The sequence below is a fragment of the Octopus sinensis genome, linkage group LG18, assembly GCF_006345805.1.
Source record: "Octopus sinensis linkage group LG18, ASM634580v1, whole genome shotgun sequence".
NCBI classification, from domain to species: Eukaryota; Metazoa; Mollusca; class Cephalopoda; order Octopoda; family Octopodidae; genus Octopus; species Octopus sinensis.
The window spans coordinates 14,508,227-14,525,177 of NC_043014.1; the positions used below are offsets into that span (position 1 = coordinate 14,508,227).

Below are 16,951 nucleotides of genomic sequence, written 5' to 3' on the forward strand. Positions count from 1 at the left end.
CAAAGCACATTGTGACCAGCGATGTGTAGTAACATCTGATAGCCTGGTCGGTCACGTGATCATGTGATTTATAATATATATATATATATATATATAACCGACACATACATACATACACACGTCCAGACCACCAGCCCTCTTTCACACGCACATACATACTCTCTTATACACACACGCACCTTTGTGTTGGGGGCACCTTCGTTTTGGAAGTCACTTGACCCTGTTATCTCCCCTACTGTCCCTCTAGCATCTGACCTCTGACCGAAGTCGCCCGAACTCAGAACGCCATGTTAGATCGTTAGCTCCTACATGCATTTTTTTTCCTCTCCTTGTTTTTTTCTGTGTATCTTTCTGTCGAAGAGCGTAGGCTCGAAATGTAAAAGACTTGTTCTATTTCTATTCCTGAGCGCCATACTAATACATTTGTTTGTTTGTACTCCACCTGCCTTCGTCTTCTGTTTATTTTTGTAAACCTTCCCGTTATATATATGTGTATGTATATACATAAATCTATTGATTCCCCAGAAGCAATTAATTGCAGGACTCAATGGAAATGTAGCTCATTCTTTAATACCTTATAGCTGAAAGGCTTTAGTTTCCTGCATTCAGAGTTATTCGCTTCTCGTTTTTGGTCATCAGCTCGTAAACCAAGCCTGGCCTTTTTTTTTGTTGAATATTCAGTTTTGAAATATGAAACGAGTGTTTGAAGAAGACACCCATCTGTATGTTCTTTTGTTTGAAAACTTACATTACAGAATCATCCTAAACTTCTATGAAATGTTTCAATCTAATTCTATAAAAGGAAACACATAGCTTACTTGATCCAAAGCAGTCTGTAATTGTACAGACTCTTGAAGTGAGTCTGTCACTGTGTTACTGCTGGCTTTCATCTTGTTCAGTGATGCCAAGAGTTCCTTATTCTCCAAGATGTTGCCTTTAGCATTGGCCAGTTCCTGTTAATTAATAAACATAAGGTCAACTTGAAATCAAATTGTCAGTGTCAGATGGAAGAGAAAATTGATTAAAATAGGGTATCTTCAATACTTGAATCTTATACAATTCTAATAATGCTGATATCTTATTAGAGCAATGAAAGAATAATAATAAAGGCAAAAGAAATTGTATTCTTCATTTGTAGTTTGTCCCTCAGCCTCTCAGTAATACAAGTACAATATTGGTTTTCTGGAACATTTGATTTCAGAGCCTTTCTGGAATACAAATTTTCCTAAACAGGGGTGGTCACCTTGGTCAACACACTCTAAACTCAAAAAAACTTTAAAAAATCTTCACTTATTCATTTCTTGTTATTTCTGCCTGTGACAGAATTCACACCAACATGGGATAGTTGCCTCCACAGTATTCAATCTTTGGCTGAGGCTGGATTTGAACTTAGAATATAAATAGCCAGAAGAATGCACTACTGATTCTGCCAGCCCTCCTCCACCATAACAATATTCATTTCAAATTTTGGCACCAGGCCAGCAATTTCAGGGGTGATGGGGTCAGTCAATTACATCAACCCCAGTGCTCAACTGGTGCTTGTTTTATCAACCTGGAAAGGATGAAAGACAAAGTTAGCCTTGGTTGAATTTGAACACAGAACCTAGACGGATGAAGTGCTGCTAAGCATTTTGCCTGGTATGCTAACAATTCTGCCAGCTTGAGCTTCTCCATGATATTATTATTTTCCTCCACCATAACAACATTGGTTTCAAATTTTGGCTCAAGGCCTGCAATTTTGAGGGAGGGGAAAGTTAATTATATCGATCCCAGTGTTTAACTGGTACCCAGAAAGGATGAAAGGCAAAGCTGATCTTGGCAGAATTTGAACTCAAAATGTAAAGACAAATGAAATACTGTTCTATATTTAAGAGATGAGGAATTATTTACATTATTTACATTCGACGGATATTTGTCCTCATCTTGTTTGTTGCTAACACAATGTTTCAGCTGATATACCCTCTAGCCTTCTTCAGGTGTCTTGGGGAAATTTTGAACCTGGGTTCTCATTCCTAAGGTAATCTTCGATATTATTATTATTATTATTATTCAGGTCACTGCTTGGAATCGAACTCGGAGTCTTGGGGTTAAGAGCGCGGGTTACTAACCCCAAGATTCCGAGTTCAATTCCAAGCAGTGAACAACAACAACAACAACAATAATAATAATAATAATGATGATAATAACAACATCGAAAAATACATTAGGAATGAGAACCCAAATTTGAAATTTCCCCAAGACACCTGAAAAAGGCCGGAGGGTATATCAGCCGAAATGTGTTAATAACAAACAAGATGAGGACAAATTTCCGTCGAATGTAAATAATGTAAATAAAATGAAATACTGCTAAGCATTTACCCTAGCATGCTAATGAGTTTGTCAGCTTGCTACCTTTTTCCACCATAACAATATCAATACCAAAAATGTACACAGTAACCTCATTTGTTTTTTTGCCTTAATGTTGTTTTTTTTCTTTAAGAAGACCAAAGGAAACTTACTTCAAGAAGTGATTCTTCAAGTTTTGCCAGCTGTATTTTTAACTCTTCTTCCTGCTGCAATAGTTGTGTCTTGCGAACTTCCAGTTGTGGTTTCTCATGCTGGATGGTCTGTGCCAATAACTGGGGAATATCAATAAAGAAAAACAGAACAATTGATTAATTACTTTATTTCTTTCAGTAATTTTGATGCAGAATCTCAAAATTTGATAAAGGTTCTTTTGTATTTTCCATATTTCAGCCATGGCAGCAGAAGCAGCTTCTGTCATTTATTGCGGTAGATATTCTACAGCGAGATGCACTTTCTGTTGCCAACCTACACATGTTTCCAAGCAAGGTAAACTTCTTCACCTAAGGTGCCGAGCTGGCAGAATCATTAGCATGCCAGGCAAAATGCTTAGTGGTATTTTGTTTGCCGTTACGTTCTGAGTTCGAATTCTGCCGAGGTTGGCTTTGCCTTTCATCCTTTTGGGGTCGATAAATTAAGTACCAGTTACGCACTGGGGTCGATGTAATCGACTTAATCCGTTTGTCTGTCCTTGTTTGTCACCTCTAAGTTTAGCCCCTTGTGGGCAATAAAGGAATAGGAATAAAGTAAACTTCCTCATAACTAGATGTGTTTGCACAGAACTTTGGTTTCAAATTTTGGCTCAAAACCATCAAGTTTAGTGGAGGTCTAAGTCGATTACATCGACCCCAGTGCTCAATTGGTACTTATTTTATCAACCCCAAAAGAATGAAAGGCAAAGTCCACCCCAGTGGCATTTGTACTCAGAACATGATAACAGGACCAGGAGGAGGTAGTGAGGTTATAGGGCCTTACTTCAGTTGAGAGTAAACATGATAAATTTTGTCCTCTTGCTAAGCATTTCATGTGGCATGCTAATGATTCTGCCAGCTTACAGAATATTCTTTTCTACTCCAGACACAAGGGCTGAAATTTTTGGGGAGGGGGCAAGTCGATTAGATCAACTCCAGTATGCAACTGGTACTTGATTCATCAAAAGGCGGCGGCGAGCTGGCAGGAACGTTAGCACATTGGGCGAAATACTTAGCAGTATTTCGTCTGCCGTTATGTTCTGAGTTCAAATTCCGCCGAGGTCGACTTTGCCTTTCATCCTTTTGGGGTCGATAAATTAAGTACCAGTTACGCACTGGGATCGATATAATCGACTTAATCCGTTTGTCTGTCCTTGTTTGTCCTCTCTGTGTTTAGCCCCTTGTGGGTAGTAAAGAAATAGGTACTTGATTTATCAACCCCAAAAGGATGAAAGGCAAAGTCGACCTTGGCAGAATTTGAACTCAGAACATAAAGACGGACGAAATACCGCTAAGCATTTCGCTCGGCGTGCTAATGTTTCTGCCAGCTCGCCGCCTTAAGCTCACAGAATATTGGAAATGAAATGACTCTACTTGTGTAACTGTGGCATTCATTCACAGCTATCATATAATGTAAGGACAAAGAGACACAAAAACACACAACAGATTTCTTTCAGTTTCTGTCTACACATTCTATTGACAAATCTTTGGTTGGCTCCAAGCTATACTAGAAGACACTGGCCCCTGGTGCCACACATGGTTAGAAAGAAAAATTATAGACCATATAGCCATATCTACAACTATATAATATGTATGTGTGTGTGTGTATACATATATATATATATATATATGGAGTGGTTGGCGTTAGGAAGGGCATCCAGCCGTAGAAACATTGCCAGATCAGACTGGGCCTGGTGCAGCCTTCTGGCTTCCTAGACCCCAGTTGAACCATCCAACCCATGCTAGCATGGAAAGCGGACGCTAAATGATGATGATGATGATGATGATGATAGATATATATATATATATATATATGTGTGTGTATATATTGGGTTGGCAACTAAGTTCCCGCCATTTTTTTAAAAGGTTTAATAAAAAGTAACGATTAATTAATCAATAATGTATTCACTCTTGTTGTTTACAACTTCTTCCCAGCATTCAAGATTTTCAATACCTTGTTGGTAGAAATCACCCGATTTCGACTCGAAAAATTGATCCAATCAAGCTCTCAATTCTGCATCAGTATTGAACAAAACTCTGCGCATAGCATTTAAAAGAGATCGAAAGAGGTGGAAATCCATTGGTGCCAAATCAGGAGAGTATGGCAGGTGTGACAGCACTTCCCAGCCATGCGTTTGAATGGCTTCCTTGGCCATATTGGCGATATATGGGTGGGCCTTGTCATGCAGCAGAAGAACTCCATGCTGCCGATTAGGTCTTTTCTCTTGAATAACCGTGATGTGTCGTTCCATCTGTTAAACATAGAGTTCTACATTGATTGTTTGGTTCCGTTCAAGCAATTCATAATGGATAATCCCTTCCCAGTCCCACCATACGTACAACATCACTTTATGTGGATGAAGATCTTGTTTCACGCGCAGTGTTGCTTGTTTACTGGGGCTAAGCCATTCCTTCTGCTGCTTCATATTGAGGTACAGGTACCATTTTTCAATCGTTGCTTGTGTCCATGAGTTGAGCAGTGACAAGCAAGCAAACCAGCAGAGATTGTGACTCATTGATTTTTGTTGTTGTCACTTAAAGCATGCGGAACCCATGCTCCATACTTCTGAACCTTTCCCATCGAGTGAAGATGTTTCGCTATAGCAGTGTGGGAGCATTCCATTTTCTCTGCCAGTTCCCTGGACAGCCAGAATGAGGTGCATCTTTGAGGTCAAAATTTCCATTTTTGAACTTGGCATACCAATCATGAGTGGTTCTTTCAGATATGGCACCCTCACCATACACAGCACAAATATCACGAGCAGCTTTTGTGGCCTTAAAACCTTGATTAAAAGCAAAAAGAAGGAGGTGCTGAAAATGACATTTCATTTTAATGATCTGAAAATAAACAAAAATTAACTAATATTAACAAGAAAAAAACAAACAAAAAACAAAATAGATTCCAAAATGATTCAAAAATAGAATTCTCGAAAAAAATAGATTCCAAAATTTAAAAACGCAATAAAGTCCAAAGTTTTAAAAACCAGCGGGAACTTGCCAACCCAATATAGATATTTATACACACATACGTATTTACACACAGACACACACATATATATACATACACACACACACATATATATATATGTGTGTGTGTGTGTATATATATATATATATATGTATATGTATATGTATACCAGTATGTGAAAAGAATATTAAAATAATGACAAGAAGAGGTGATGAGGAAATGAGAAGGAAAGAGGAAAAGAAGGAAAGATAAAAAGAGGAAGGTAAAAGAAATATCAAAAGGGAGAGACATGGAAATTGCAAAATAAAAAAAAAATGCTTGCTTGTGTAATGTTCACCATCTTCCTCCAACTCTCCTGTGATGATAGTGATGAAAGATGGTGATGATGGTGAAGGTGATGATTATGATGACGAATGGCCATGGTGATGATGATGGTGGTGGTGATGACAATGATGATGATGGTGGTGTTAATGGTGGTGGTGGTGGTGATTATGATGGTGATGATAAGGATGATGATAGTGATGAGATTAATGACGATTATGAAGATGCTGATGATAGTGGTGGTGGTGGTGATGATGATGATGATGATGATGATAACTACGATGAAGATTAACATCTAAATAATAATTTCTTTGAGATTTTCTCCATGTCTTATGTCTCTTCTCTTTTGTCTTTCAATCTTTGAGCTAAAAAAAATTGTATCGCAAACAAAAAAATTCTATGAAGAACATCAGTCACCTACTGAGATGAAAACAAATTTGTCTTCTCACTCCATCTATGCTACCACTACTACAACAGCCTCTGCTCATCAGAACTAGCTAATTGCATACACCTTTTAATCAAATGACTGAAACAAGTAAAAGAGTTAATTTATGTTCCAAATACATATTTCTTTACTACCCACAAGGGGCTAAACACAGAGGGGACAAACAAGGACAGACAAACGGATTAAGTCGATTACATCAACCCCAGTGCGTAACTGGTACTTAATTTATCGACCCCAAAAGGATAAAAGGCAAAGTCGACCTCGGCAGAATTTGAACTCAGAATGTAATGGCAGGCAAATTACCGTTAAGCATTTCGCCCGGCACGCTAACGTTTCTGCCAGCTCGCCGCCTTTTATGTTCCAAATACCAGCTTAATAATGATAAAGAAATTTTGATAAATTCTTTGTTATTTTCAAAATTAGTTGAAACAAAGGTGGCGTGTAAAAAGCACTCATGCCAGTACCACATACAGAGCTCTGATGCTGTGCCACAAAAAGAGCACTTGTGCTGGGACCGCATAAAAAGCACCCAGCACACTCGGATGATGATGATGACGATGATGATGGTGATGATGATGATGATGAGGATGGGGATGAATGTTTCCCTAGAGGTGTCTACCCATTCATCCATATTGTTAGCAAAATATTCTGATGGAAGAAGCAAAGCCGTTTTACCTGGCTGGTGAGTCCGGCTGCTGTTGTAGTGAAGTTCACCTCAGTCATGATGGACCTTGCATCTGGAGGTATTTGCAGACTGGAATTTCTGGTGGCAAGATACACTTTGAAGGCTTCATTGTAGTGAACGATTTTCTCACCAATCTGCACGACACAGCGAGGACCTGGAATGACAGAATTACTTTCATTTTAATAATGATTTCAAATTTAGGCTCAAAGAGAGAAATTTTAGGGCAGCAAGGGATAAACTGATTATATCAACCCCAGTACTCGATTGGTCCTTATTTCATCAACTCTGGAAGGATAGGCGCAGGAGTGGCTGTGTGGTAAGTAGCTTGCTAACCAACCACATGGTTCAGGGTTCAGTCCCACTGCGTGGCACCTTGGGCAAGTGTCTTCTACTATAGCCCCGGGTCGACCAATGCCTTGTGAGTGGATTTGGTAGACGGAAACTGAAAGAAGCCCATCGTATATATGTATATATATATATGTTTGTGTGTCTGTGTTTGTCCCCCTAGCATTGCTTGACAACCAATGCTGGCGTGTTTATGTACCCGTCACTTAGCGGTTCGGCAAAAGAGACCGATAGAATAAGTACTGGGCTTACAAAAGAATAAGTCCTTGGGTCTAGTTGATCGACTAAAGGTGGTGCTCCAGCATGGCCGCAGTCAAATGACTGAAACAAGTAAAAAGAGTAAAAAAAAGAGAGAGTATGAAATGCAGACCTGACCTAGGGGCAATTTGAACTCAGAATGCAAAACCAGAAGCAAAGCTGCTAAGCCTTTTGCATGGCATGCTAACAACTCTGCCAGCTCGTCACTTTTATTTTTTTAATAATGATAATGATAGTTAATTCTTTTATTGGCCACAAGGGCTGACAAAAATTAATTATAACATAAAGGGACAAAACACATGACGAAAATTACAAAGGGTTTTGTCCGTTTGAAAATCCATGTAAAAAACAGTAAAACAACGAAAATATTTAACAATAATAGTAATAATAATAATGGCTTCAAATTTTTCCACAAGGGCAGCACTTTTTGAGAGCGGGGTTGAGGCAATTACATCAACCTTGTTTGTCCCCTCTGTGTGTAGCCCCTTGTGGGCAGTAAAGAAATAAGAAGATTGCTTCCTAACCACATGGTTCTGGATTCAGTCCCACTGAATGGCATCTTTGGCAAGTGTCTTCTACTATAGCCTAGGGCTGACCAAAGCCTTGTAAGTGAATCTGGTAGATGGAAACTGAAAGAAGCTTGTTGTATACATGTATATGTATATAATTGTGTGTGTCTTTGTGTCTATGTTTGTCCCTCCACCTGTTTCACTGTGTGACAATTGGTGTTGGTGTGTTTACATTCCTGTAACTTAGCAGTTTGGCAAAAAGAAACCGAAAGAATAAATACTAGGTTTAAAAAAAGCCAAGTCCTGGGGTCAATTTGTTCGACTAAAACCATTTTAGGCAGTGCCCCAGCATGGCCACAGTCCAATGACTGAAACAAGTAAAAGAGATCAGATAAAAGATATATATATATATATATATATATATATATATATATATATCATCAGGTAATAAACTGTGCTTGAGAAGACCTGTTGAGTCAAGTGAAATCATTGTTGTGGCCAATGCCAGTTCCACCTGACTGGTTCCCATGCCAGTGTCATGTAAAAAGCACCATTGGAGCATGGCCAATGCCAGTGCCACCTGACTGGTCCCGTGTGACATGTAAAAAGCACCATTCGAGCGTGGTCGTTGCCAGTGCTGCCTGACTGGCTCCCATTCTGGCGGCATGTAAAAGGCACCATTTGAGCATGGTCGATGCCAGTACCACCTGACTGGCCCCTGTGCCAGTGGCATGTAAAAAGCACCTACTACACTCTCGGAGTGGTTGGTGTTAGGAAGGGCATCCAGCTGTAGAAATTCTGCCAGATCAGACTGGAGTCTGGTGCAGCCTCCTGGCTTGCCAGTCCTCAGTCAAACCGTCCAACCCATGCCTGCATGGAAAGCAGATGTTAAATGATAATGCTGCTGCTGATGATGATGATATAGATGCACATACATCACACACACACACACACACATATATAGTCAATTGAAACAAACAATCAATTAAAAAAAGGAATAATCAAATTAACAGACAAGAAGACGATGTGCATAAGGGAAGATATTAGCTTGATGCTTGGCGAAAAAAGAAAGTTTGATGTTTCGAGCATAGCTCTTTGCTGGAAAGGAGAAAGGGAAAAGTCCAAAGGAAAACAAATCACCAACAGCATTTGTGTGAATACATTGTGTATATGATTGGATTATGAAAATGTATTTGAAGCTCCAAACATAACAGTATCAGTTGTACATCTATTCATACTCATAATTATTACACACACACACACACACACACACACACACACACACACACACAAATAAGCCTGTGGTAATAAACATTTCTGTTAATGAAAATCTTTTCCATTAACTGAGCAATGAATAAAACCATGTTAAAGAAGTGAGTTCCATACAAAAATAATGAATGAAAATTAAGGTTGCTGGAGCCTGGCCATAATTGGTTGCTGCTGGAGAACTGCACTGCCTCTACAAATCAAAATAAATTGATCTCTAAAATTACCTTTCTATTTTCTTTTTCGACTCCTATGAATTTTTAGGCTCATTTTGGTTTGTTATATCATTTGAGGCAGAAAGCAACGGAATTTTTTCAAGGAAAAAATCAGTGCTGTGGTTTATCTTTTTTAATAAAATATATTCACCATGCCAGAAGGAAAGACAGTACCAAAGAACATTAATGAAGAAATAAAGAAAGAACTTATTTCTAAGAGAAAGTGGCATTAATTTAGTGTGGTGTAAGGATAGATTAAATGTACAATTTTGGAAAGAAAAGATGAGCTAAAATGTGAACTGGTGGCCAAAGATATTTGCTAGTTTAACCCTTCCATCACTGTGTTTCCGTTCAAATACATTGTCTTTGTTTCAGTTAGTGGAGGCGCAATGGCCCAGTGGTTAGGGCAGCGGACTCGCGGTCGTAGGATCGCGGTTTCGATTCCCAGACCAGGCGTTGTGAGTGTTTATTGAGTGAAAACACCTAAAGCTCCACGAGGCTCCGGCAGGGGATGGTGGTGATCCCTGCTGTACTCTTTCACCACAACTTTCTCTCACTCTTACTTCCTGTTTCTGTTGTACCTGTATTTCAAAGGGCCGGCCTTGTCACACTCTGTGTCACGCTGAATATCGCCGAGAACTACGTTAAGGGTACACGTGTCTGTGGAGTGCTCAGCCACTTACATGTTAATTTCACGAGCAGGCTGTTCCGTTGATCGGATCAACTGGAACCCTCGTCGTCGTAACCGATGGAGTGCTTCCAAACTTTGTTTCAGTTAATTTTAGAAATAACAAAGAATTTAGGAAGACAACTTCACCATTTTGTTTTTGCATTTTTCTGCAAGATTCTTGATGTTGCAATATGCATGTTGAAATATGTTCTGTTGTATCTTGGGAGTGAGAGTGGGGACATCATTATACCAATAAGTAACACGTGCACTGGTGCTTTTTCACTTCTTTATTATAATTAAATGTGGTGTGGCTGTGAGGGAAGAAGCTTGCTTCCCAACCACATGGTTCTAGGTACAACCTCACTATGTGGTACCAAAGCACTAGTGAGACCAAGGCTATTGTAGAAGACACTTGTCGTCTACAATAGCCTTGGGCCAGCTAATACCTGATGAGTGGATTTGGTAGATGGAAACTGTGTATATATGTGTGCTAAGGTAAAGGAAGTAACCAAGTATCTCCTTTACAATAGCACACCTGTTTCTATCCTGTTTCTTGTTACCTATCTCTCTCTTAGTGGAGACACATGGCCTAGTGGTAAGAGCAGTGGACTCGCGGTTGAGGGATTGCGGATTTGAATCTCGGACCGGGCAATGTGTGTGTTTATGAGCGAAATACCTAAGCTCCACGTGGCTCTGGCAGAAGGTAATGGCAAACTTCTGCTGACTCTTTTGCCACAACTTTCTCTCACTCTTTCTTCCTGCATCTTGCAGTTCACCTGCGATGGACTGGCATCCTGTCCAGGTGGGGAACTTATATGCTAAGGAAATTTGGAAACCAGCCCTTATGAGCCAGACATAGCTCAAGAAGGAACAAACATCTCTCTTTCCCCCTCTCTCTCTTCTCTCTGACCGGGTAACCACGTACCTCCTCAATAGCAAGACACCTGTTTCTGTGTCTGTCAGACTCTAAACCTTTCATCATCTGACATAAGATCACCTCCTCCAATGCCCCTTCCCCTCTCAAAATTCCTTGTAATGCAAGTTACTTGGTGACCCTGTTGGTGCTGGTGCCTTGTAAAAAGCATCCAGTCTAACTATGAAATGGTTGGCATTTGGAAGGGCATCTAGCTATAAAAAACCATTCCAAGCCTGACCTCGCTTGTGTTGGTGCCACATAAAAAGCATAATAACTGATCCTCCTGTATTTTCTTTAACCAAATGCCAGGAACTTTTCAGTGACATCTCGTAATCTTCCAAAGCATTCTTCAAAAGAGATGACTTTTCTTCTCTTTAAGTTCCACTTCCCCACTGCCAACCTTCCACCCTTCCTCGGCTGAGAAAATGCATAATTTTTCAATTGTTAAATTATAAATTTTAATTCTTAAAAGTTTTTTAAAAATTGCTTTTGTTTGTTTTTTAAATTTAATTAATTTTTCTTTCATCCCACAGATAATTTATGATATTTATCAGGTAATAACAACTTTAATGTTTTATTTTAATGTCCATTAGCTTTTAGATCTTTGTAGGAAATAGATCTTTGAAATAAAGTGTGGAACTGTTTAATTTATTGAATTTTATTTTCTCTCTGTCTATTCATGCTAATTAAAAAATCTTATTACATAATTGCTACACAGTTTTTAATATATGCACTTATTTCTTTGTTGCTTGTGTTTATTAATGTTCAAAGGGGATGTAATAGTTGACGCTTAGCAACAGATTATCTCTAAACAAATATATTACATTTATGTGATAATAAATATTTGTGAACTATCACACAAAGACAAAGACACACTCACACATGCATGCACATGCACATACACACACAGATTCCTTGTCCTTCTTCAGTTGAGCAATCCTAATCAAGCAGCTTGTGGGTGTTTGTGCCATGTAAAAAACAAACGGGCTAGTGCCATGTTTAAAGCACCTGTGTCACTACTGCATAAAAGCACCCAGTGTGAAGTGGTTGGTGTTAGGAAGGGCATCCAGCTGTAGAAACCAGAAGGGCATCCAGCTGTAGAGACAGACATAAATGGATGGACAAATATGAAACCATACACAAACATCTTTGAACTTCTCTGTATTAAGATACGAAATGTAAGATCTTCTCTACCCTAGTGACAGAGGCTTGTCTCATCCAATCTTAATTGCATCCATATGACAGTATATTGTGAGGAACTAAATCTGCCATTATCATGGATCTCTGAGTCCTCAGAAACAACTGTTGGAATTTATAACACCTTTCTTCCACTCATTAAATTTATACTCTCTTTTATTTTTTTACTTGTTTTAGTCATTTGACTGTGGCCATGCTGGAGCACCGCCTTTAGTTGAGCAAATCGACCCCATGACTTATTCTTTGTAAGCCTAGTACTTATTCTATCGGTCACTGCTGCAGAACCGCTAAGTTACGGGGACGTAAACACACCAGCATCGGTTGTCAAGCGATGTTGTGGGGACAAATGCAGACACACACACAATGGGCTTCTTTCAGTTTCTGTCTACCAAATCCACTCACAAGGCTTTGGTCAGCCCGAGGCTATAGTAGAAGACACTTGCCCAAGGTGCCACACAGTGGAACTGAACCCGGAACCATGTGGTTCATAAGCAAGCTACTTACCACAAAGCCACTCCTACACCTATGTAACTCTGTGTAAGTTTATATATTTATATAATTATACTTAAAAATTCATAATCTGAAAGTCTCCACCTTTTGCTTTCTCTCAGTTTGCATATCTACATATATATATATATATATTTTGTATTTCATACCCAAACTATTATATTTATTATATTTGATGTGTCTAATTTGTTTATCAACAAAATTATTTCTATACTTGCTCAACTTGATCCATCTTATAACCTTTCTTTGACCTTGTGAAATGATTCCCTGTAAAAAGTTTGAATATTTGGAGCCCCACTAAGTGTCTTCTATACGGAGAATCTCTGGATCCCATCTGTGGACTACACACACAAACATGCACAAATACCTTGTTAATGTTGTTTAAAATTCCAATGAAGGAGCTTTGGATCTAGGTTAGAAAGCGGATCTTTCTCGATTGGTAAGAAATCTAGAAATAAAACTGAATAGAAAAACATACATACACACACATTTTTGCTTAGCATACATTTTGTTTTCAATGGTTTCACACATGGGATACTGCTTTTGTTTTCTCTCTGTCTATTTAATTGAAGCAATCACTGTTAAAGCTAGATATCTTTCATACAGCTAACAACTCAGTCATAAAATAGAAGTGTAAACTGTATTTTTTTCCCCTCGTTAATCAAGCACACTGGAACAAACAGAGTTATGTACCTTGCCTGCGGCCACAACAGAGACGCAATACAATCATTATGATAAGATTCAACTTTAAGACTAAGACCAACATTTTAGCCTTACAGCCATTGGCTTTAAAAAACATAAATACACACACACACACACACACACACACAATTATAAGTAATTCTAATTATATGGTTGATAGGAATAGTTATATATACAAATAACACTGTATAGAACCAGTTAACCGTGCATAACAGAGAATACAAAAGAGCTAATGTAAAATAATTACAAATTAGGAAAAAGCAAAGAATATATATTATGCTGTGTGCGTATGTGTATATATATATATATTTCTGTATATATAAATATGTGGGTGTGTATACATATACACTCTCTTGAAATTATATATCTGTAAATATATAATATATATATATATATATATATATATGTGTGTGTGTGTATACATACACACACACACAAACATATAATATACAGATATATAATTCCAAGAGAGTTAGAGGTTGTGAATTCAGCCAACTAAGGGATAATATCAATCCAATATACTGCTGGTAGAATACCCAATTATTAATACACAAGTGTTTTTTCATTGCATGGCAATTACATTACCGAGTGTAATAAATGGGTGAGGGTAAAAAGTTATTTTACCCTTAATTTATATACCAATAAGAAAATGGAGGGGATCAAGAGATGGTATTCATCAACTTAGAGACATTATATTATGTCTATTTATTTATTTTTTAAAAAAGACAATTATAGCAATATACATACATGTATAACATATTATGCTTTACATATATAATATATAAAATCATTTTTAAAAAATAGACATAATATAATGTCTATAACTTGATGAATACCAACTCTTGATCCCCTCCATTTTCTTATTGCTATATATATATATATATATATATATATAATATATCATCATCATCGTTTAACATCCGCTTTCCATGCTAGCATGGGTTGGACAATTTGATTGACTGAGGACTGGCGAACCAGATAGCTGCACTAGGCTCTAATCTTGATTCAGCTCCAATCTTGATTCAGCCATATATATATATATAAATATATATATTCTATATATATATATATATATATATATATATATGTATATTCTATTATTTTTTTACTTGTTTCAGTCATGCTGGAGCACTGCTTTTAGTGGAGCAAATCGACCCCAGGACTTATTCTTTGTAAGCTTAGTACTTATTCTATCAGTCTCTTTAGCCGAACCGCTAAGTTACGGGCCACATAAACACACCAGCATCGATTGTCAAGCGATGTTGGGGGGACAAATATAGACACACAAACATATACACACCCACATATATATACATATATACGACGGGCTTCTTTCAGTTTCTGTCTACCAAATCCACTCACAAGGCTTTGGTCAGCCTGAGGCTATAGAAGACACTTGCCCAAGGTGCCACGCAGTGGAAGTGAACCCGGAACCATGTGGCTGGTAAGCAAGCTACTTACCACACAGCCACTCCTGCACCTATTTCATCTAGTTTCAGTTCACGAGCTGTGGCCATGCTGGGGCACCGCCATTTATATAAATATTTTCAAAAAGTTAGAAGGGTAAGAAAGTATAACTTTCCTTCCAAAAATTCAACATACTTCTTGCCGAGGTGGCAAATATGTAAAGACACACAAAACTGGCTTCCATGCAGTTTCTATCTAACAGATTCACTCCTAAAGTATTAGTTGACCCAGAGGTCCTGCACAGTAGAACTGAACTGGAAACTACATGGTTACAAAGCAAGCTTCTTAACCACACAGCCATGTCTAAAATGGTCATGGGTGAGAGAAGGACCGATTCCAAGTGTTTGAATGAATATTAGAAATGCAGGAACAAATGAAGGATTTTATGTCCAACAGGAAATACCTTGTGATATGAGATCTTTTCTGAGTAGCGGGTACAGCAAGGGTTCTATTGCTTCAATCTCTTGAATAATCAGGGTCTTCCCAAATCTCACAGCCAATTCTAATGAAGTCTGGAAATTAGAGTCCTAAAAAAATAGAGAAAGAGAAAGACAAAGCAAAATTATTTTAAGTGAGATTAATGGAAACTTTATTTACATTATTTACATTTGACAGATATTTGTCCTCATCTTGTTTGTTGTTAACACAACATTTCGGCTGATATACCCTCCGGCCTTCATCAGGTGTCTTGGGGAAATTTCGAACCTGGGTTCTCATTCCTAAGGTATTTTTCAATGTTGTTGTTATTATTATTATTATTATTAATATTATTCCTGTCAGTGAATTGAATAATAATAATAATAATAATAACATCGAAAGAAGGTGGCGAACTGGTAGAAACATTAGCACGCCAGGTGAAATGCTTAGCGGTATTTTGTCTGCTGTTATGTTCTGAGTTCAAATTCTGCCGAGGTCGACTTTGCCTTTCATCCTTTCGGGGTTGATTAAATAAGTACCTGTTACACACTGGGGTCGTTGTAATAGGCTTAATCCCTTTGTCTGTCCTTGTTTGTCCCCTCTATGTTTAGCCCCTTGTGGGCAATAAAGAAATAAGAAGCAACAGGTGTCTTGATGTAGAGGAGATACATGGCTAAACCAGTTGGGAAAAGAGAGGAGGAGAGAGAGAGAGAAAGGGAAAGAGAGAGAGGATGGTGAAAAAGAGGTGTTAGGGTGTACCCTGCCACTAAAGGTAATTTTACCCTACATGTCTAAACTGCAGATAAAGGAGGGTTTAACATTCTTACCTGAAACATGAAACGAATGAACCCAAATATACAGTTTTTAGCGATACTGATACACTATGAACATATGATTAACAAAATCTTAGTAGATGGGAAAATAGAAAGGTTTATTTGCTAGGAATGTGACTGTAAGTGAATCCAAAGACCCAGTCTTCAGTGATATACCAGATGCTAATAATAACGATGATGATGATGGTGATAGTGATGATGAAGGCCAGAAATCTGTAGGAGAATTATACTGTCATTTATGTTGACCCTAGTATATGACTGGTATTTCATCTTATTGACTCTGGATAGCTTACAAGCAGAATTACCTTTGGCAGTATATGAACTGAAGAATGTAAATATCAGTTTCAAATTTTGGCACAAGACCAGCAACTTGGGATGGGGGGAGTGGGTAAGTTGGTCTGAACTCAGAATGATTGCCTTAATGATAATAATAAAAATAATCCCATCTGCTAAAGGCAAAAGACCTGGAATTTTGGAGGTGGGGACTAGTCAATTACTTCGACCTCAGCGATTCACTAGTACTTAATTTATCGAGCCCAAAAGGATGAAAGGCAAAGTCGGCCTCGACAGAATTTGAACTCAGAACGCAAAGACAGATGAAATGCTGCTAAGCATTTTGCCTGTCATGCTAACGACTCTGCCAGCTCACCACCTTAATAATAACAACAACAACAACAACAAGCAAACGCACCCATC

The 16,951-nt window shown here is 38.2% G+C and overlaps 1 protein-coding gene across 2 annotated transcripts in view; it reads right to left on the bottom strand.

Moving 5' to 3' along the window:
- The window catches only part of LOC115221696 (cytoplasmic dynein 2 heavy chain 1-like), a 398,382-nt gene that overhangs the window by 46,983 nt on the left and 334,448 nt on the right, over positions 1–16,951 (bottom strand). For both annotated transcript variants that reach the window (XM_036510740.1, XM_029791902.2), the window contains exons 58-61: positions 15,409–15,532; positions 6,944–7,107; positions 2,499–2,618; positions 819–953 (exon numbers count right to left, since the gene is read on the bottom strand). In XM_036510740.1, the coding sequence (XP_036366633.1) occupies positions 819–953; positions 2,499–2,618; positions 6,944–7,107; positions 15,409–15,532 (543 nt within the window). The remainder of the gene's footprint in view (positions 1–818; positions 954–2,498; positions 2,619–6,943; positions 7,108–15,408; positions 15,533–16,951) is intronic.